General features: G+C 37.0%; 4 protein-coding genes across 8 annotated transcripts; 3 read left to right on the top strand and 1 right to left on the bottom strand.

Moving 5' to 3' along the window:
- The first annotated feature begins 606 nt into the window (after positions 1 to 606).
- Positions 607 to 3,340, top strand: ccdc85b (coiled-coil domain containing 85B). Its single transcript, XM_083560146.1, has 2 exons — positions 607 to 1,136; positions 1,615 to 3,340. Exon 2 carries the CDS (start codon positions 1,641 to 1,643, stop codon positions 2,241 to 2,243), a length of 603 nt encoding a protein of 200 aa, XP_083416272.1. The 5' UTR covers positions 607 to 1,136; positions 1,615 to 1,640; the 3' UTR covers positions 2,244 to 3,340.
- Positions 3,341 to 4,448: 1,108 nt separating this feature from the next.
- Positions 4,449 to 8,603, bottom strand: fosl1a (FOS like 1, AP-1 transcription factor subunit a). Its single transcript, XM_083560145.1, has 4 exons — positions 8,096 to 8,603; positions 7,545 to 7,808; positions 6,528 to 6,635; positions 4,449 to 6,389 (listed from the first exon to the last, which is right to left on the bottom strand). The coding sequence occupies exons 1-4, from the start codon at positions 8,222 to 8,224 to the stop codon at positions 5,820 to 5,822; spliced, it is 1,071 nt and encodes a 356-aa protein (XP_083416271.1). The 5' UTR covers positions 8,225 to 8,603; the 3' UTR covers positions 4,449 to 5,819.
- A 2,050-nt stretch (positions 8,604 to 10,653) lies between these two features.
- Positions 10,654 to 16,623, top strand: yif1a (Yip1 interacting factor homolog A). 4 transcript variants are annotated; one of them, XM_083560056.1, is made up of 9 exons: positions 10,654 to 10,741; positions 12,716 to 12,757; positions 13,360 to 13,601; positions 13,711 to 13,815; positions 14,069 to 14,147; positions 14,400 to 14,457; positions 14,621 to 14,776; positions 14,938 to 15,031; positions 16,026 to 16,623. In XM_083560056.1, the coding sequence occupies exons 1-9, from the start codon at positions 10,669 to 10,671 to the stop codon at positions 16,182 to 16,184; spliced, it is 1,008 nt and encodes a 335-aa protein (XP_083416182.1). In that variant the 5' UTR covers positions 10,654 to 10,668; the 3' UTR covers positions 16,185 to 16,623. The 4 variants fall into 4 exon arrangements, with proteins under 4 accessions (XP_083416182.1, XP_083416183.1, XP_083416184.1 ...); XM_083560057.1 differs by lacking the exon at positions 10,654 to 10,741 and adding an exon at positions 12,244 to 12,310; XM_083560058.1 differs by lacking the exon at positions 10,654 to 10,741 and adding an exon at positions 12,263 to 12,341.
- Positions 16,624 to 18,274: 1,651 nt separating this feature from the next.
- LOC310736515 (forkhead box protein N2-like) lies at positions 18,275 to 22,047 on the top strand. Of its 2 annotated transcripts, none has more exons than XM_083560055.1 (5): positions 18,275 to 18,446; positions 19,081 to 19,675; positions 19,810 to 19,931; positions 20,091 to 20,146; positions 20,657 to 22,047. In XM_083560055.1, exons 2-5 carry the CDS (start codon positions 19,103 to 19,105, stop codon positions 20,953 to 20,955), a joined length of 1,050 nt encoding a protein of 349 aa, XP_083416181.1. In that variant the 5' UTR covers positions 18,275 to 18,446; positions 19,081 to 19,102; the 3' UTR covers positions 20,956 to 22,047. The 2 variants fall into 2 exon arrangements, with proteins under 2 accessions (XP_083416181.1, XP_083416180.1); XM_083560054.1 differs by having other exon boundaries at positions 18,301 to 18,446; positions 20,654 to 22,047.
- Positions 22,048 to 22,131: the final 84 nt, after the last annotated feature.

Below are 22,131 nucleotides of genomic sequence, written 5' to 3'. Positions count from 1 at the left end.
GTCACCCCTCACCCCACCATTTTTCTCAGCCCTGTGTCCTCTGGCTATATAGCCCCCTTTTCAACCCAGTTAACACCCCACATTGTTATGGATTCTCGGTAACAATGGTGCTAGAGAGGAGGGCGGAAGGATATGACCACATACCATAGATTAATGTCCAGTGTAGTATTGCAACTCTTTCCGCCCCTGTGTACGTGTGTGTGCTTTGGGTTTTGTCCAGGTTCTTTCTTTTAGAAGGTGGAAGGGAAAGAGGACATGGAGGTCATGTGACTATCAAGCAGAGTTCAATGAGGATTGTCTGAAAAAAACAAATTGCAGGCGAGTGTTTTGAGTCCCGTTAGCAGATAATCACATGATCATAACTGGGTGCATTTAACAATGCGATTTCAATTTCGCATTTAAGTCAGTAAGATAAGAATGGGAATCTCGTTTTATGATGTCATTTGTGCCAAAGGGGTTGCCTACAATACACATTCTTACGGTAAAGGAAGAGCAAAGGGAAGGAAGGGGAAAGAAGAGTGGGGGGAGGGAGGGAGAGCGAGAGAAGGTGTGTGTGTGTGTGTGTGTGTGTGTGTCTGTGTGGGGGGGGAGAGAGAGGGAGAGAGAGAGAGCGAGAGAGAGAGAGAGAGAGAGAGAGTCGACATCAGCAGCCTCCAGAATCATGCTTGCCAAATGGAGAAAGGGAAGCTCATCCCTGAAGGAACATCTAGATTTTTTCATATTGCAGGCCTAACTGGAAAACAATATATTGACCTGGAAATTATTAAATCGATTTTATTGCCAGAGGCTTCGGATTATCAGACATCTTTTTATTGCTGGTAAATCGCAAGATCCAACTCGGCGAGGCTGCCCTACATTTTCTATTCTATTTTCTCTATGCGATTTTTATGTTTACAACAGCTCATGGACATCTCTTCAGGAGGATGTTTGCTTCATCCATAAAAGCGTAAACAAGAAATTGAAATCGATGGAAGATTTCCCGACAAAAATACGGGAATGAGGTAAAGAGCCGAGGCGAGAAGCAAAGACAGCTTGACGGACATTGTGAGCTCGAAAAATACAGCCGCACACAGAAGATGCACAATTAATCACAACATCATCAATTACATCTCGATACTCAGGACTGTATCGGCACAGTATGTAACACTGTTTCTTTGTTTTACAGCAATCAAAACGACGATAAATATTGTCATCCAAAACGTTTAATTGTAAAATAAATAAATAAATGAAATAGGGCAAGTAATTTCGCCCGACTTTTTTTTTTTGTTGTTCAGGTAATATTTACCTTTAGATCAGTGTAACGTGAAAATGTTCCACTGTGATTTTGTGAACTAAATGCAATCAAACGATTGCAGGACGTGGAGGTAAAAACCACAGCGTTTACTTTAAGGCCTGAAAACGAAATGTGCTTAAAGAGAAACACACTCTGAAACAGCCTGACTGACATTAAGATACACGTGCCTCTTAAATATGATCAGAACAACTCAAGGGTAGTGAGTTCCCACCTACGCTTCTGTGTTTTCCCATAATATGCAACACACTGTTTGGGATCACTGACTGCACCCTTTTTTTTTTTTATCTGGACAATCAAATCTGCAGGTGTACTTTTTTCAGGATACCAAAGTAATAGTTCAGGCGAGATGGGGAGTGATGGTGAAATCCTAAGCCACGACTTGGCAAAGGTGTCTGACGAGGACTTGTTGGCTTGCTCTAAAGAGGAGCTGGTGAGTCGACTGAGGAGAGAGGAGTCAGAGAAGATGTCGGCGCTCATTCAGCGTGGGCGCCTAATCAAAGAGGTGAACAAGCAACTTCAGGGACATCTGCTTGAAATCAGGGAGCTCAAAGCCATCAATCAACGGCTGCAGGAGGAGAACCAAGAGTTGCGTGACCTGTGCTGCTTCCTAGACGATGACAGGCTGAAGGTGAAGAAGCTGGCACGAGAATGGCAGCTATTTGGTCACCATGCTGCCAAAGTAATGCGTGATGACCTGGGCGGCTACCTGAAGAAGCTCTCTGACCTGGAGCGTCTGCAGGACGGTCTGGTCAAGGAGAATCTGGACCTGAAGGAGCTGTGTCTAGTGCTCGAGGAGGAGTGCGTTAGCAGGAGTGATTCCAGCCCAGGGGGATCGACCGAGCTCAATCTGCCATGTATGGTGGCCCGGGACCTCGGGGATGGAAGTTCGAGCACTGGGAGCGTTGGCAGCCCTGACCAGCTCCACTTAGTATGCTCACCTGATGACTGAGCAAGAGATCAGAGAAAGAAAGAGGATAATAGCCATTATCCCTTTATTCTTCTCAGAGAATGACAGAGAAGGGCCTGAATGAAGTTCTAAGGGCCAACCCACCGGAGCAAAGAAGTTTACGATTTTAGTTGTCATCAAACATCTCAACTGCTTATTTTGGACAAACATAGGCCATGTTAGTTTTTTCTTTGCTTTTACCTTTAGACTGGATTTAATTTTACCCCTTCAATGTAGATAGAATTTATTAATGTGAATGATATTGCTTTGCTTTGGAGAACAAGCATGATTGCAATAGTTTTAAGCTTTACTTTAGCTCTGTCATATTGTGTTTATAAATTTTTTGAAAAGAAAGTAGTACAAGGTCACTGGGAGCTCCCTACATGAATCTCTTATAAAAGTGGTTGTATATAGGATTAAATGAACAACTGGCTATTTAGCACCTGTTTTTACTGCACTGAAAAGGGGGTCTCATGTTCTGATGATGCACTAAACAGGGCTGAAACAAATCCCAAATGATTCATGTTTTTAAACTGTGTAGAGCCATAAAATGACCTCTTTGAGATCATGCACAACAGCACTGAATCATTTTCACTGGTCTCTCAAGACCTTTGGTATAAAATGAATGGGTTAACAGTTATTTGGCTGTATGAAGTATGAAATCTGTGCATTCAGAATTAGTACACTTTCTCACGATTATGAAAATTGTTACAATAATCATCTTTTTGACTACTACTCTGGACACCATTTGATTCTTTTTTTTTTTTTTTTTTTTTTTTTGCATTGATACATTTTATGACCTAACTATTCACTGTACCTTTTTGTGTTTTTGATAGTTTACATAGCTATGTGCTATGTTTACACACTGGCAACTGCACTGGGTACACTGATGCTTATGAATTTGTAATAATGTATAATTAACTATGTTCTTAACTTTTACCTATATGTTTTGATTTAAATGTACATGAGTATTACATTAATGCTTTTTATTTCCTGTTTATATCATAAGAACCTGATTTTGTGGCTTTGCTTTTGGCTGTTATCTTTGGGCCATGGTTGTTGTTAGTGGGAGAGCTTTAAATACACTTGATTAAGCTTGATTGAGAGCTCTGGATGTGTAATAATCTTTCTTGTGTGCTAGGAGCCACCTAGACAAAAGACTGCATATAAACGGAACACTTTATTGATTTGCTCATAAAATTGTTTAGTAATGTTCGAGGCCAAAAAGAAAGCGGCATGAAGCATGTTAATTTTTTTGGCTTACTATTTTCCAAAATGAAGAATACAGAGGGCCTTTGAGAGCATGCATTCACTGGGTCACTTAACACAAACCCTCTCTTCACTATCTCTATCATACGTGCACCAAGCTTTTGAGTAAGAGGTGCTCTTTCGATTTGAGAGCTAACAGAAGACACTGTGTTCCAATTAGGGTCACCAGGTTTATTCAGTTTGCCCTGGGTACTTGCAAATATTGCTCTTGTCACTACCATTCTTATGCATTCTATGTAATCATTGTTTCCATCATTTCCTGAAATTATTTATTTCCAATATTTTTCCATTTGTCTCTAACTCACACTGTGCAATGAGGCAAGGTTATCCTTCACTGAAGAGATAAAGGAGAGGTCTTTTCTCAGACACCATTTTTGTAGCATTACAGATGGAAGGCAGAAGACAGAACATAAGGATAAAAAATATTACAGACATAGTTTAACAGTTTTTAAGCATATAATTTTATGTTAGCAATTTTCTGTGTGATTGACAGGTGTCACAGCCACTGGGACCTCGGTAGGATAAAGTAATTTCTTAAAGTGACATTGTAGGATACATCTTAGGTGTTTTTTAAATAGTGCAATGCACTGACATTATTATAAACACAGAGAAAGGTAGGCAATTACTGTGATATAAAAATTGCGACATTTAGGGAGTTAGGAAGTCAGGGAATTCATTGGCTATCAGGACCTCCTAAGAAGAAACAGCATTGACTCCTCCTTTCCTCCCTCCCCATCCCTAGGCCTTTGCTATACTGTTTCTGTTTTCAATTAACAGCTTTTTCTTCCTTTTTTCCCCTCAATTATATGGGTGTAGAAATCTGCACGTCTCAGCTGGAAAAAAAGACCTCAGGATGAAGAAGCATTGCTGAAAATGCTCTTTAAAGCATACATTAAATTCAACAAAATGTTAAATCTGCAAAATTACACAAATGGCATCTGCTTTTGAGTTTTCTTTTTATTATCATTATACTCTTACAAAAGAGAAAGCCTTCATTCATTGCAAAGGCTTATAATTATTAGTTGCAAAAAATACAAATACAAATATAGTTTACTCTGAACAATAAATACAAACCTGCTAAATTGTATGGACCAGCCGTAGTAGTGTATCAAATAAGCTGTAATAATCCAAACACTGAAGATTTCAATATATTAAGAATATTTAATATAACATTGCTACTTTAGAAAAAAACAGCATCTAATGAAAAGATGTATTAAGTGCATATTTGTCCAAGACTATTCATAATCAGTATTCAGATAAATTCAATTCAAATGAGTCAGTATAACTGAATTATTACTGAAAAGTTTCAGACTTGTAATAGTTGTGATCTTCACATAAATCAAAATTACAGAGACATTTTAAAAGGACATAATGTAGCTTAATACACTGTACCATATAAAACAAATACAAAATACATTAGACTTATAGCTTTAAATTGCATAGAACAAAGTTATAAAATCTGTCAACAATAGTAAAGTAGTGTCCATCTAAACACAGTGATCGGCTTACATGCTTCTTTATCAGTATGCAGTCAGTTTGAATGAATATTTCGAATGACAACAGTTTTGTATAAACTTTAAGAAAATACTTCTGCGAGTTTTGCATGCAGTATGTTATTTTCCGCCCGTATGGTACCTTAGTGAATTCATCTACACATTGTCACTTTAATACAATAATGTGCTTAAAAAAATTTATAAAATCCGTTAATGAAAACAACAAAAAAATGTGCGGATTCCTGCAAATTTTAAGATAATCCTCAACTTGCTGTTAGTTAGGTTCCAAATGAGAATCCGTAAATTTTTAGAGCCACGAGTTCCAAACCACGAATTATATATATATATATATATATATATATATATATATATATATATATATATATATATATATATATATATATATATATGATAGTTTATATAATAGTTCATAGGTCATTGGTATGGCTTTCATAAAAAAATTTTAAAAGTTGGTTTTAAAACTTTATAATACTAAATATTATTTTGTGCTTTGCACTATTGCTAATTTATTCTTAGAAAAATACACAATCTGAACACTGAAGCTACAACTACTTAAATCTTGAGCCCATTTGACAGTTAACTGGATTTGTCTTACTGGAAGAACCCTTTAAATGTTGTATGATGAAGCCATCAATAGTGTTTCTTCATCAAAAAGGGTTCTGTCCAATGAACCTTATTTTCTTAGATTGTATACAAATATTTCAGTGTATTCACAAATACACTTGCGTTTCTCTGACCCAGTATTAAACACATCTGTGAACATTCAGAGCACTCGTTTCCAATTAGGAAAAACAGCTTAAATGGTCAGAATGGTTGGTGAGTTGAGGGATTGGTCTGACTGATCCCCACTGCTGCTGCTACGCCGATGGGCAATACCACATGGCTCTGGATTGCGTGAGGCCAGGGACATGCCATGCTGAGTCGTGGAGGGGGCAGAAAGGCTCTGTGTTTGTGAAGTAGTAGCAATGGTGTCAAGAGAGGAAGTAGGATAGGTGAACATTAGGCTAGATGCGAACGAAGGTGTGGAAATGAGGACTGGAGTGTGGAGGGAATCTGATTCTTGATACATACTGCCAGAAGAGGCTGAAGGTTGTGGTGGAATGGTAATTTTTGGCTTTGGTTTCTCCTGTTTGGGGGGAACCTGACATTTTCTAGAGGGTCCAGGAAGTTCCAAATCTTTTGGCTCAATTTTAATTCCTCCCAAGCTCGGAAGAACAGGATTGGAGTCAGAGTCTGAATCTGAGTCCTGAACTTTGCAGATGGGTCGGTGGGCCTCTAGAACAATTTCAAGCTTCTCTTTTTCCTTCTGTAGCGCAGCGATCTCTTTCTGCAGGTGTGACTTTTTATCTTCCAACTCGTCAGTCTCCTGCAACAAAGAATTGTCATGGTACAATTAAGTATAAGTTGGTAAAAAAAGTTGAGTAGTGTGAATGGCCTCACTTATGAGGCACTTTAAATAAAAAGCATCTGTCAAATCAATATGTGTAAGAGTAGATCAACTTACATTTTGAAGGAAGTCGGTAAGTTCACGGCGACGAGTCCTGCATTTGGCAGCAGCGAGTTTATTTCGTTCTCTTCTAATTCTTCGCCTTTCGAGTTCTTCTGAAGATAACTGAGGTCAAAACAACAGTATTGTTAGAGAAATCTTCAAAGTATAAATATCTAAACCAGACACGTTTTTTATATACTCAAATTATATACATCCTTACATTGTAATAAACAGTACTACATATTTCAGGACTTCGATCACTAAATTGGTGAAAAGGTCACCGTCACTACTTTTGAACAGTAATACTGCCATCTAGAGGAGAGGGTCACTTCCATTTAATGGGTACCATAGTAGAAGCTGTGTACGAATTGCCACTAGTTTACATCAGCATCCCTGCACTCTGCCTTCTCCCGTTTCAGTATTTGAAAATTCACTTTCTTGTTTGATTTCATGTGCCCTTTCTTCCTGCCCTTTATTTTCATGAATCATCAAGACCCCTCATTGACTCAGGTGTGAGTCATATGATTTTGCTCCAATGAGTCACATGATTTCCTGTCTCATTATTTCACTTGTCTCACACCCCAAGACTGAGACTTGAGGGCATGAATCACACAAAACTGGGCTTTCTTTAGCACATCAACAGGTTAATCAAGGATATATATCAACATGTAAATGAAAATGATCTCTATATTGATGAAAACCACCCTGAATTCATTACAACTGATTTAAATACATAAATACAAAGGACACAGACATGGCCAAGAAAGGACAAGTGACCATTCCTTTACCACACCTTTTGTGGATAGGCCTTGCATTGTACAGCTAGGTCAAATGCACACCCTTAAGAGTCACTACAGGATATTACACATCTTCTGTTGCTACATTTCTGTGAAATATATGCCAGCGAATTCTTCAGAAGGGTGGGGGGCATTTGACTGGAGTAATTAAAAACATTGGCAAAAACAGACCCTTTGCCTTCATGGTTATACCACACTAACACCAATTCATAATTGGAAATTAAATCAAACGTACATGGTCGTCATTTCTGCGTCTTGTGGAGCTTCCTGGGCCGGTTACTGCCCTGATGACTCCTGGTCGGAGAAGGTGTGATTGGGTTGGCTGAGGGTTCACATATGCATGTCTTGGTGGCAGGGGGTAAGGGTGACGGGGAGGTTGCTTAGATGGGCCTGGCATTGGGAAAACAGAGGGCTGCACGAGCCACTGTAGGTCTTGGCTTGAGGTAACGGCATTCAGAGTGGGGACAAAATGACTGGATCCCGCCACCGAGTACTTTGGCTGTGGGTTAAAGGACAGATAAAGCGTTTTTCGAAGCAACCAAAAAGCTTAATCAAAGCAAACAAAAATATTAAGATGGATTTTGTCCATAATCTAATGTTAAACATATATGGCTTCTTATAAACCCAGAACAAAACACCTTTACAGCTAAGATATAATCATTCATTGGTAATATTTTGACTTTTGAATTATGAATTTAAATATACATTTTGACTGAAAGCGTTCTGTCCAATGTTCTAACACTACTTTATCATCTGACTTGTATCTATTGTAAATGATGGACTTACCTCTGGATGCTGAGTTGAACCGGTGCTGGTAGCCTGAGTACCGCTTGCAGAGCTCGACCCAGATGCAGAACTGTTATCGGGGAAGTTCTGATCCGTTCCTCGGCTAAAGTTCCCGTAATTTCGATACATGTAGGCCGTTTATTTATCAAAAAAATCCCAATAAATCGAAGCAAATAGAAACGAGTCTCAGTCCGTGACAGATCCGAATGGTCGAGCTCGCCTTCGCTGACTAACTTATACTCCGCTGTAGTACGAGCTTTCAAAAGTCACTTACGCCTGCCTAGTTGCTGGAATACCGGAGAATCCACGTGACTTCCCAGGGGTGGACTGTGCACAAGTTAATGTTCGTACTCTCAAACAAAACAAAACAAAACTAAGTAGAATCGTTCACGACTTATATATTTTTATTTATGTGTTAGAATTGTTTGCGATCATACTCTATTTACTTGATATTGTTTTTTGTGCTCCCCTCCCGATTTACGAGAAATGGTGCGGTCTACAAATAAGATGACAAGCAGTCACGTGTAAGATGACGTATATGCCCATATTTAGCTGTTTTCCGGGAATCCCATTTGTTTTGTTTTGTTTTTTTTCCCTAACAATCGTGAGGGGCTCACCCCTGTTGGTAAAACAAATTTATAACATATTTGTTTATTTCATTCATTCAGCAACATTCTGGAAAAAATTATTGTATTTTTTATTTTACTTATTTTATTTACTTTTACGTTTTAATATACAAACTGCTAATGTACTCTACAGTGTATCACCTTACAGGAGAGTAAACCTGAGTTCCTTTGGAATGAATTACATGAGGAAGGGACGGGAATGTTATGCACAGTAAAACAGAAAGTTCATTTGTGAAAATCCAAGATATTTGACAAACGGGAATTTTATAACGTATACTGACCAAGTAGACAACTAGATAATGTACAGGTTGATAGTAGACAACTAGATCATAGTGATAACAGAATAATCAAATGATTTAAACTATATCTTTTTCTGGTTTGATTTGAATTTGATTAAAGTTGTTTTTAGAGCTGTGTGTCTCGGACAGTGTTAATTGTTAATCTACATTGTAACCACGTGTTCAGTACGACATATGAAAATCGGCAGCTGTGTCTTTCTACCACTCATTTCCCGGCAATCCTGTGACTCATCTGTGAGGCCCTGAATAAGGCCTGGTGCCACATAACCCCCGTTTGGGGTCACAATGCCTCTTTTTAATCTTTAGAAAATTACACAAATAGGATAATAATAAATAATAATAATAATAATAATAATAATAATAATAATAATAATAATAATAATAATAATAATTACAATAATAATAATAATAATAATAATAATAATAATAATAAAATACATAATAATAATAATAATAATAATAATAATATATTATAATTAATGATCATATTAAAATGTGTTTTTAACTTGTCCTGATTTTAGCCAGTAATGACTTTTAAATTTGAGCTTATAAAAAGTTTTATCTTTCACTCTCAAAAGTTTGCCTTGTATTTTGTTCGCAATATAAACAGAGCCCGAAAAATTAGGTAATAGGTGTGCGTGACGTCATGCCTGTAAAATGTCTGCCTGGGACTAGACTGAGGCAGATCAACCCGGACCGAGGCATGAAAAAAATACAGCTAGATCGCTTAGACACACCCAGCCATGTCTATGTACGACAGGTACGTGGTTTCTTGAGATGACATGCACCGATTCCCGCGGGCTAGATTCTAATGAAAAACGCTGACGTTGCTGAGTTGTGGGCGGTGCGCAGTGGCACTCCCGTTTCACAAAACACCCCCCAATCCCCCCCACCCCCACCCCCGGGATAATACAGCACATCTGCTTCAGGCTGGTTTCAAGGTGAGAACAAGTGACAAACCTGACTAGCATTTCCCCCCAATAAACTGGATGTTATTTGTTTTGTTTTGTTGCTGAATTGTTAATTATGCTGCCTTTACTAGTCTTGCTGGAGTCCCAATTTGCACTATGATCACACTGTAAACTTTTATATAACAATAAGGATACGTAATAAACCCCCCCATTCGTTTATTGTATTACCTTATTGTAAATATTACTTACCTTACCTTATATAAATAACCTTATTGTTAGTTTTATATAACAATAAGGATACGTAATAATAATTACCCCCTCCCCCATCCAATTAGTTACAATTCAATTCAATTACAGCTATTAGGATGGATTTGGATTGTAATATAAACAGTCTGCTACAATGCTTAGGACTGCAATTTGCATGAACAGTTCTGCATTTAACCTTTAACAATAATGAAACTGGAATGACTGTCGGTGCCACCCTGATAAGAATGGGTTCCCTTTTGAGTCTGGTTCCTCTCAAGGTTTCTTCCTCATACAGTCTCAGGAATATTTTCCATGCCACAGTCGCCACTGGCATTGCATATAACTTTGCGACACTAACATATATTTTTTACCTTGTTATATGTAAAGCTGCTTTTGCATATCTATTGTTAAATGTCCAATACAATTTAAACTGTAATAAAACCTGTACCAAGGCATGAAACATTATGCAAAGCGGTGCTTGTGTGGGATGGATGTACCACAGTGATGCACGAGCACATGAAAAGAAAACACCAGTGTCACGGATGAAGGTGGAACATCAGCACGGTGAGCAGAAACTGTACAATCCTCATGTGAAAATGGTGTAGTTTAATGAAGTGCCTTTGTGTAAACTGTTTGTTTAGTAACTTCAGGACAGTCGCACTGGATCTGTTCTGTCGTGAGCATCAGGTTGCGCAATCGGCTCGCTCGCGACATAGTGACGGATTCAATTAAACCGGTGCGAACAAACAGTAAATCTAAAAGCAGCAAATAACAGCAGCAGTAAACGATTAGATTTTTAGTCACTGTTTTGGTTTTTAGCGAATGATTATGCATTTGTACACCAATGAATATTTTAAAATATTTTTTTCATTAAGCCTGTTAGCTTGCTGCGTTTCTCCTTTTGATTCTCTTTTTAAAGTATTTGTCTATTAAAACAGTAACTTGTCTGTTTTTAAACGTGATTTACTGCGGCTTTACTACGCTGATTATATATTTACACTGATTATATATTCTAGATGCTTATATATTCACAAATGAATATATTTTTTAGATTTTCAAAACAATATTGTATTATATTTCATTTTCTTAAGCATGGTTGTCAACTTGCCACCTACAAAATACAATATAAAAGTTGATTTAAACAGATTGCTTTACCTTGCATATTTAAATGCTGTTTTTGTTGTTGTTGATGTTGTTGTTGTTGTTGTTGTTGTTTTTAACAGAAAGCATGAGTGAATTTGTTTAAGGGAAAGTCCCCTATGCACTCCTCAACAAGCAGCCACTTTAAGTTTTAAAATGTCTAAATTAAAGATAGGTAAACTCTATAAAGATAGTTAAATTCTATACAGATAGTTAAACTCGAAATGCTTTTGCATTTGTTAAGTACTTTATACATATATATATATATATATATATATATATATATATATATATATATATATACACCATGAATTCGAGTTTTATATAGTTATAATAAGCAAAAGATCTAATGTAATTTACAAAAATTAATTTTTTTTCTGAATAATTGATTAATCCTAGAAAGAATCGTCCGAAATAATCGTTAGTTGCAGCCCAAGTCCATTCATAAGCTACAACATAGTGAAAGTCCTATAAAACATAATGTTTTTTTTTAACAAACTATAATCTAGCAGAACTACAAAAAACTAGAAGACTACAAATAAACTAGTGGTTTATGCGCATGCGCACTTCAGTTTCGCTCTTATATTGCGTAATACTAGAGACATATTCAGATTTTAAGACGCCTATACAACGTGATATATTTTCAGATATGTTTACAGTAATAAAGTAGACATAATGGAACAAACACGTGGAAACGTGAAATTTAATCAACACCTTCTGACCAATATAAAAAACGCCGTGTTATATAGCATTATTATAAAACAACGTATGGAAAAACAAATACAAGCATGTCAATATATGTATGTAATGCCATCGTTCGTTGTCAACACAGTGCTCAATGTTGCACCCGCGGCGTGACCACTTTTACTGACATACACTGCATCCAATCAGAATTCGTAGTTAGGCTCCATAAATTGCCCGTTTGACCAATGAGATTAGAGATGGTGAAGCGATGCCACGCAGGCACATATACACCAGCCAATCACAAAGCAGGTGAGGAGGGTTCACGGGTGTCTACGTAGCTGTAAGTACAACTTAACGCAAGAACTTAGCTGCTTATTTCAAAGTTCTGCTTTTTCTCCCTTGACATTAAGGTAGCTTTAATTGAATATATTTTTGACACCGCAGGTCCGTTTGATTCCAAGGTTTGGCAGTAGCTTATAGTCAGTGTCATTAAAAAGTCAGCTGGCTGGTTATCAGTCTATGTAGCCACCTAAGCTAGCCAGATAGCATAGTATTCAGGTAGAAATGGAAGAAAGCTGAGCATCAAATGAGCTGACTGGCTATTTATATGGCACCCAGATTTCACATTAGTTATTTGGTTGAAAGGTGCATGGATTTTTTTTTTGTCTTGAAAAATCTTAACTAGATAATCATATTGTCTTTTTTTTTTTATAGGAGGAGAAACGATGGAACATCAGCATCATGCTTACCGGGCTAGTAAGTATAATTTCTTTTTTACCCAAGCTGCGTAATTTCTTTAGAATTCTGCATTAATTTAGGGGTGTCATTTACAATGTGATATCAGTTACATCCCGGATATAACAAACCTACTTTCTGAAATTAGTCGTACATTTGAGGTTGTTAAGCAAATCAATATGGAAACCTTCCCCACACCCCCAGCCACTGTAACAGCCTTTTTATATTAAATAAAGTCCAAATCCCCCCCCTTCAAGTTCCTGAGTTGCTCAGTGGTCTTCAATTTAAGAGAATGCCGGCCAAAGGTGGGGTATTTGGATGAATCGGATCCAAGAAAAGAAAGGGAAAGGGTCACTGGTACTTCAGGAGAAAAACAGAAACTCACAAGAAAAGGAGAGAGAGAAGGAGTGGGGCTATAAATATATAGAGAGAGAAATAAGGATTATTATGTATTCTCATTGTTCCATAAAAGTTATAGACACTGTACAGTGTTATCAGGCTGCAAGTAGGGACTCCAGCAAGATTAGCTATTGCAGCATAAGTTAAAGGGAGAGCCAAAAGGCATTAAGTCTTGGCATTTTCAGTTTAAAATCTCATCTCTAATTGTTTGTCATCTTGCACAGCAAAACAAAGAGCTCGTGCAGCTCCTCCAGGAGATCCTCTTCTTTTTGAGGACACCAGTTCTGGGATGCCACCCATGAACAACCAGAATTACTATGAATCTGGTTATAACATGGGTGCTGGAATATCAGGTGGCCAAGATCCTAGTGGAATGAACAACATCTTTGCAGATCCTATGGCCAGTGCAGCTATGATGTATGGTTCCTCACTTGCAAACCAAGGCAAAGATATAGTAAACAAAGAGGTAAGATGTATAACTGATGATATTCAATGTTATCGTACATGCACTTGGATTTAGTGCTTTCTCAGATGTTTTTTCAGTTTTTGAAAAATCAACGTTTGCTGTGTTGCAGATCAGCCGATTTATGTCAGTGAACAAGCTGAAGTATTTCTTTGCCGTTGACTCCAAATACGTCATAAAGAAGTTAATGCTTCTCATGTTCCCTTATACACATCAGGTAAAAGTAGAGGGATTTTTTGCATTCAGTAGGCAGGTTGTCATTACATGCATTTGCATGCTTGTAACAATGATGTTACTTGTCATTTGAAAATGCTTTATTAACTTAATGTGCTTAATTTATCAGATTTTTGAGAAGTCAAGTTGACCTGTCTTTCTGTTTCTCTTTTTCTCTATAAATGACAAGCTGATGTATAAATAGGAGTACAGCGCTGTAACACTGTCTCTCTTGTACTGTACTGTGATATCAACAGGACTGGGAAGTTCGGTACCACAGAGACTCTCCACTCCCCCCTCGAAATGATATCAATGCTCCAGATCTCTACATACCAAGTAAATATTTCCTGCTTAATATTCATTTTGAATAAATCATTCATAAGGTGATGCTGCATGTTTCTTTGGATTGTATGGAGTGAAATGAAACTGAAAAACAGAATAACACCTCAGCTATTGGATTAAATTTTTTTTTATATATATATATAAAGAGAGTGAGGTTTTTTTTTGTTTGTTTTTTCTTTGGGGTAAGTTACATAGGTATTTGCTTGCTTAGCAAAAGAGTTTACAATTTGTTGTTGTTCTTTATAGCAATGGCTTTCATCACCTACATTTTGCTGGCAGGAATGGCTTTAGGAATACAGAAACGGTGAGTTCTGGAATGTCACACACAAGCCACCAAGAAAATTCTTAGATAAAATAATTACTTAAAAATCAGTGGTTAAAAAAAAATACAGACGTGCAGTATAATATATAAATAAAAATGTTTTTATTATTGTTGTGTTGTATTGTTTGCTGTTCATTGTTGCTAGGTTCAGCCCAGAGGTCCTTGGTTTGTGTGCAAGCACTGCTCTGGTTTGGATCATCATTGAGGTCCTTGTAATGTTGCTGTGTCTGTACCTGCTCACAGTGCACACAGATCTTTCCACCTTTGACCTTGTTGCCTATAGTGGATACAAATATGTTGGGTGAGTTATTTTCTCCTGCTTCTATGTGCTCCTAATGACATCACCCTAAATTACTTTATAATGTCATTTGCTATTTTTTTTTAATTGTTTTTAGACAGTTATGCACAATAAAAGTTGATAGTGCTTTATTTGTTATATTTGCCTTATATTTTTCCCCTCAGAATGATCTTCACTGTTCTATGTGGACTTCTCTTTGGCAGTGATGGCTACTTTGTTGCTCTTGCCTGGTGCTCTTGTGCCCTCATGTTTTTCATTGTGAGTACTGAAACTGCTTCAGAAATTCATGTGATGTGATATACATGATATGACCAAAAGTATGTGGACACCTGTGGACCATAGAAAGCTTTTTTTTTTTAATAAATTATTATTCTAGTTATAGTTTACCCTTTCCTATTATAATAACCTTCAATGTTTTTGAAAGGCTTTTCACTACATTTTGGAGCATGGCAATGGGAATTTGTGATCATTCAGCCAGAAAAGCTTCATGAGGTCAGGCACTCGCTGAGGAGGCCTTTGGGCGAGGAGGACTGGTATTTAGGTGGCATTCCAGTTCATCCCAGAGGTGTTGAAGGTGTTTAGTTGCGGCCATTCAAGTTCTGACACACCAACCCTTGAAAGAAAAGCTTGAAAGACACACTTAATACAAAATCTTTTGTTGTCAGGTGTTCACAAACTTTTGCCTATATAGTGTCTTTACTCACCATTATGCAACCCGAATCAGAAGTATTTTAGACAAAAAAAAATGTTTGGCTCAAAGATGTGTGACTTCTTCTTATATTAAATATTATAGAAAATAGAAATAGAATACAAAAATAATAGTATTTCACTCAGAACTTGGATTGTTAACACTAAGTAGCCATGTTGTCAGCTGTTAAGTGCAGGTTATTATGCTTTAAATGGAAAAAAATAAATAAATAAATAAATAAATAAATAAACTAGCTGTCTAATCATACAGGTCACCACAAAGCTTGCTGGCCAAATTGCTTGCTAAGTTGCTTGTGTTGGCTTTTTTTTGCATCCTGATTCCAATGTGTTCATCTTCATCAGCAAGATAAGAAAAGACAAGATAAGAAAAAGAATATGCATACGCTTCAAAATAAAAAAATTAGTTTCAAAATGTTTTACTTCATCTAAAACATCATATACCTGCTGTTTACAGTTAAGTTAATTATAACTTTATAGAAAATTCATGACCGAATTGTAAAATTTTAATTCTAAAACTACATTTTGTTGTTGAATTTGTCTTTAGGTCCGCTCTCTCAAAATGAAGATCCTTTCTTCACTGTCTTCAGACTCGATGGGTGGCGGCGCAAGCGCTAAACCTCGTCTCCGCTTGTACGTGACTGTTGCTTCTGCAGTCTTTCAGCCAATCATTATCTACTGGCTGACTGCTCATTTGGTCAGATGACCAGGTGTAAAAGAACTTTAAAACAGTACAAAAAACAGTGTCTGGTGTGAATGTTGACTCCATAGTTTTCTTTGCCATTTCAATCGGATATATGACCTGCCAGTACGAATTCATGCCATCGGATTAGGTTTGTCATCTTTTGGGGGAAAAAATTACTTACAGGTGTTTCTCGCAAGGATTTGTATTTTCACTTTTCATTTTTTTTTTCTGACTTGAAAAAAAAAGGTTAGGTGACTGTTTAAAAATCACCTTTCTTTTAAGTTTAATTATTCAGATTACTCTCTGTCTCAGTATCCAGCAACATTTTGTGTGGTATATTATAATAGTGCTAAACACACGCTCTTTGCTGAGCCAATGTGCCCTTATTTTCTATTTATCTTTGCATGAACAACAGTGCTTTTTCTTACAGTAAAATAAATGGTGAGTTCAATTTTAAGAAGGGGTTGTTGATGTGTACTTTTTGGGCTATTGAGCGCTAAAGAAAAAAGAGACTGCATGGTAAATATTTTTCCGTGACAAAAATCCATCCTACCAAACATCCCACACAATGCTATGTATTAGAACACATTCTCCTTGTATTTGACTTTTTATGTTGCTGTGGTTGTTTTTTTAAACCCACATTTTAAGGATTTTCTGGGTTTACAAATTTTATACAAAACAGGAATATCTCAAAATAGTACAACTCTGAAGGTGTTATTTTTTGATTGCATGTAACTAACACCATTTCAGCATACTGATTAGCATGGTGGTATGCAGATTTGGGTCTAGTCTGTGTCTTTCAATATTAAGCTAAAGATTATTTGAAGGTCTACACAAGTCAATTGTATGTTCTTTGACAACATCTGGGAGGAACTTTATAATGCTGAAAGATAATGATCCAAACCACACTGCTTACACAGCGAAGGACTTTATCAGGGGAAAAATGTGGCAAATGGGTCACTAAATCTTGAATCAGCATGCATTTAGTCTTTTGAAGAAGAGACTCGGGGGAGAAACAAACTCTAAGCTATTTCTCTAAAACAAACCACAAACCAAAAAAAAATGCACTGACTAAGAATGCAACAGTTTGTGATATTATTGTGTTGCTGGATTGTTGCAGTTTTTGCAAGCAAGGGATATTTAATCAAGTGTTTTAGCTCTAAAAAGCACATGTTTTATACATCGATTTAACGTTAAGCAAAGAAATTGACCAGAGGGTACCATGTGTACATTTTGAGGGTGTACAATTACAGAATGTAAGCTCACTCCTCCACTCTGACTGTTATGTCATTTATAAACTGTACCCAGTACAGCAGTAACACTGACCTTGACACTTTTAAGGTCAGTACTGACTTCAGCAGGGTACTAATAATACCTTGGAATCCTTGTCGTCATGAAAAAAAGGCAATGGGTTACATAACATATTTTGAAACAAGAGCTATAGTCTCTATCTGTATACAGTGCGGTTATTAATTGATGCACTTCAGCACCCACTGAAATGCTATTACCACGTCTGTCATTGATATGCTGTGAGAGATCAACAGCCATATGATATCTGATATTAGCAGTAGTCCTGTTGAATTTATAGATAAGGTACATTGCAGCAGATGGTCAACAGTTTGTCACTGAATACCAAAAGTGCACCTGTGTGGTTGGTATACTTGTTGATAATGCTAATAAATATTATGAAATGCTGTTTAGTAACACAGATTTCAGAACATCTAGTGCATATTATATGATTTAGCCCATATTTCCCAATCCCAAACTCCGGCACGGAGACTGAGATACAAGGTGTCTGTCTTTTACAGGGCATGCATCTATTTATGAAAAAGTTTCACTTAATGTACAGAAGATTTCATTTTCACTTATCACCCCAGTGACAATAAAAGATGTATGGTAGTATGGTACCACTTTTTCTAATAGTGTGCAAATGTATGATTTTTAGCCATGCCAAAAAACAAAAACCCTCGAGTATATCTGCATTTGGCGCTAGTATTTATTTGTTTGTTGTGGTTTGAAAGATAGTACGTATACCCACTGTCTCAAAAAAGACCCGTGTCTCTTTAAGGATGGTCTCGCGCTCGAGGCGCGCCGGCTGCAAAGCGTCTTTTAGGTTTCCAAGGGAACGTGGGAAAGAGGAGAACGCGGACTGGACAGTGAGGGATATTTTTGATGTGTGTCTGTTCGTTTAGTTAATTTAAAGCAAAGTTTCTATTTTGTTTTTTCTATTTTCATTAAACAGATTCCAGGCAAAGCAGTGGGCGCATTGGATCCTAAGTGAAAGTAAGTCGGTGTAAGTTTCTCCTGCCTGTAGTTATTTATTTCTCACATGAAAGGATCAGGAGTGCGTAATTGTTCGCACCGTAACTTAATATTCTAGCGCCATTTTGTCATGTAAACTGCATTGCCATGTGCTTTCACTGTTCTAACTAACTAATTAGATTAGTGCAATTGATGCCTTATAATATTTCTTTCTTGTCATTGATTGATTTGTTAATTATTTGTAATATATGATCCTGTCTCCCCTCCCCCGCCTTTCTCTTCAGTAGACTGCCCTTGGAATTGTGTGTGTGTGTGTGTGTGTGTGTGTGTGTGAGAGTGTGAGAGTGAGACAGAGACTGAATTTCTTGGTTTACTGGTTTGTTCAATTATTTACCAACTTGCTGACCAAAAGTCTGTTTTTGTACAGGACACTAGGACCTTTCAACTTTATGCATCTGATTAAAAAAAAAAAAAAAAAAAATTTTGTACCATCCAACTTATTCTAAGATTTCTGAGACCTTTCTAGCAGAGTGAAATCCATATGAAGTGTATAAGTACAGTATTATGACCGATTTTATTTCATAATTCACCTAACATCACTTTTTTTCCGCATCTTTGTATGAGTTTAAAGGCTGTTTTTATTCTGTTGTTACAGACCGGATTCTGGATGTGTGTACATGTGTCCTGGAACTGGGAGTCAGATGGAGAACCACACACACTCACTGCCATCCCTTTCTCCTATCCATTCCCCCAACAACCCCTCTAAAGCACTTTCTCTTTCACCATCTCTTCCTCAGCCCTCTGCAACAGCACCTGCCTCACTCTCTCTCTCTTCACCTTCTTTGCCTCTGTTCTCTCCCTTTCACTCCCTTCAGACCTCAGGAGGGCTTAAGTCACACTGCCTCAGTCCATCAACTCCATCAGATCAAGATGACCTGACTTGTCTCAACTGGTTGCAGCAGAAAAACATACTGCCTCTGTCTAAAATGCTCTCATTCTCTCAGTTTGACACGCCTCCTATTTCAAGTCTCCCATCTTCCCTGACCAAGCCGCCATACTCTTTTAGCAGTCTCATCTTCATGGCCATTGAAGACTCTCCGGACAAAAAGCTTCCTGTAAGAGGGATCTATGAGTGGATTGTCAGCAACTTCCCCTACTACAAGACAGCACCAAGTGGCTGGAGAAATTCAGTGCGACACAACCTGTCCCTGAGCAAGAGCTTTCGCAGGATACAGCGAGACAAGAGTCAAGTGTGTACCTTTCTTTCACTCTCTCTTTCTTTTTTCTTTAACTCTCAAATTAGTACACAAACCTGGATATTGTGCCTATGCTGAAAATCAGGACTTCAACATTTTAACAATAAAATCTTTGCTTTTAATTATAGTCCATAGGAAAGGGGTCACTGTGGTGCGTTTGTACAGAATATCGACCGGCTCTTTTAGAGGTGCTTAAGAAAATTCATTACTGCCACAGCAACAACAGCAGTTTGCTGAATAACCCTGTTTTGTGAGTATGTTTGTTTAATTTCAATTTAACTATAAACGGAAGTATATTTTAAATAATTTAATACTGCACGTTTTAATTAATAGAGAAAATATATATATATTGGAGTTTGGATTTTATTTGATGCATTCATTTATGAAATAATCTTTATTTTTGCAACAGGTTGGAGGTAGCTGATCATGGCCAGAATGCTATGTGTGACTCTTTGGCAATTTCAGGTTAAGAGATTTTCTTTGTAATGAAAAATATTCTGGTCTTGTACCTGTGTGCAGGGTTTTGCAAAATTTCCCTGAATAGTGAAACTCTAAAAATTCCAAATATTTAGTACTGTTTTCTACTTCTTGCAAAGATCTGTGTTGTGTGTGCTGTTGTCATAACAACAAACTGGAATGACCCTGGCAGCCTATAGACCTCTTTATATTGGTCTTTTTTAGCTCAGGCTTTATGAAACGGGTTTTTAAGCCTGTGCCTGTGCCTGTGTTCACATTTCCTTTAAGCTAGGTACTGTTTTACAAAATTAACTGGATAGACAGATGATATGCTTTAGAGACTTTTCACAGATATACCATTCAGGCTTTAATTTAACATAAGGGAGCAAAGGTACACATAAATAAACACAGTATATAAAATTGGAAAGATTATGGAAATCAGAGCTTTAATATTATTTTTTGTTTGGTTTCAGTATTTATACTATGTATAAATCATCTATTTTTTTTTCTGTATAGCAGACTTGGACTCAAATAACCCAACTCTGTCCTCAAGTTCACCATGCTCTTTGATCCCTGAGCATGAGGAGCTGGTGGCCATACAATCTGTAGATCTTACAGAAGAAACCGAGTCTGAGAAAGACCCTCTGGCAGATAGTGGCTACATCGAATTCCATTATTACCAGTGTGAACAATACCAATATCTGGTGTTGCCTGGGAACAGCGACCTGGACCTGGAAACAGTTGAGATCCTCCAACTTGACGCAGAGGCACAAGAAGCTGCAGGATCTCTGCTTGATTTAGCGGGAGGAAACCACTGATATTTTGATAGAAATTCTTGGATAAGGCCATATAGTCTGTGTAGACAGCATGTACCATACATTTGCAAGGATAGAAAATTTATGTCAAATGTGTGCTGGAAAGGTAAATGATGGGGCTATGTGTGTACAGCATTCAGGCATTGCAGTTTTGCACATCAAATGTGCAAAAACAAAAAATAAAATGTCATTTGTGACATTTTAGAGACAACTGGAATATACCAGTTATGTACTATTTCTAAAGTGTTCTTAAACTATACTGTACTATACTTGCTTTCCATAATTTTTTATAGATTTAGATTGAAAGCATACACCACTGTTCAAACCACCACTGGTTAATCAGACTGCACTTTTTATAGCCAGAGAAAGATTTTTTTTATGTCATAGTTTAATAGTATGTCTATTGGGTACACCTGCCTTGTCATGCATGGGTGCTATATGTATTAATAGGTAACTCTTTGTAGCTGAACATTACTGGTGTAGTGATATGTCACCAAATGATCATTGCTGATCGGGTATTGTTTGGGAGATGGACTATTTTTTAGCAGTCATCAAATGTACTCAAGTACAACAGCCATTAAGAATTTGTTCAAATAATATAAGATAATTAACAGCCCTATTTCCATGAACAAATGTGAGGTTTGCAAATGGCAGATTGTTTGCCATGGGTTGCCATGTATTTTTTTTTAACTGCACTTAAATGGTGGTTGTACCTAATGAACTAATACATCTTTATAGTTTAACAATTTAAAGTAAATTGTACAAATTAACCTTCTAATTTTCTAATAGTATAAATAACATCTAATGGTTTATAATGATAAAGTGATATTAAAGGAGAAACTGCCAACAACTCAGCCTATTGATTAGGATGTGCACACAAAGAAGAATTTTATTCTGAAGACCTTTTTTCTCCTTTTTTAATCTATAGTTATTTAATTGTTAAAATGTTTCATTTTCTGTGATTCTTAGTGCACCATATTGTATTCTGTCAATTCTATTGTCATTTAATGGTGTGATTAGCAGCTTGTTCGAAAATGCCTAAATGTTCTGTTTATATAAGGCACTTGGCAATAAACATCTGCAGTGAGTACCTTTGCTTTGCCTAGTGTAATGGATTCGTTTTTGCAAATAAAGAAATCTGGTTTGTCAATAATCTAGAGCAGAGATGGCTAAACCAGA

This window comes from Silurus aristotelis (genome assembly GCF_946808225.1).
Source record: "Silurus aristotelis genome assembly, chromosome: 14".
In the NCBI taxonomy this organism is placed as follows: Eukaryota; Metazoa; Chordata; class Actinopteri; order Siluriformes; family Siluridae; genus Silurus; species Silurus aristotelis.
The sequence above is the reverse complement of the archived record's forward strand: the minus strand, read 5'-3'. Positions and strand labels throughout refer to the sequence as shown.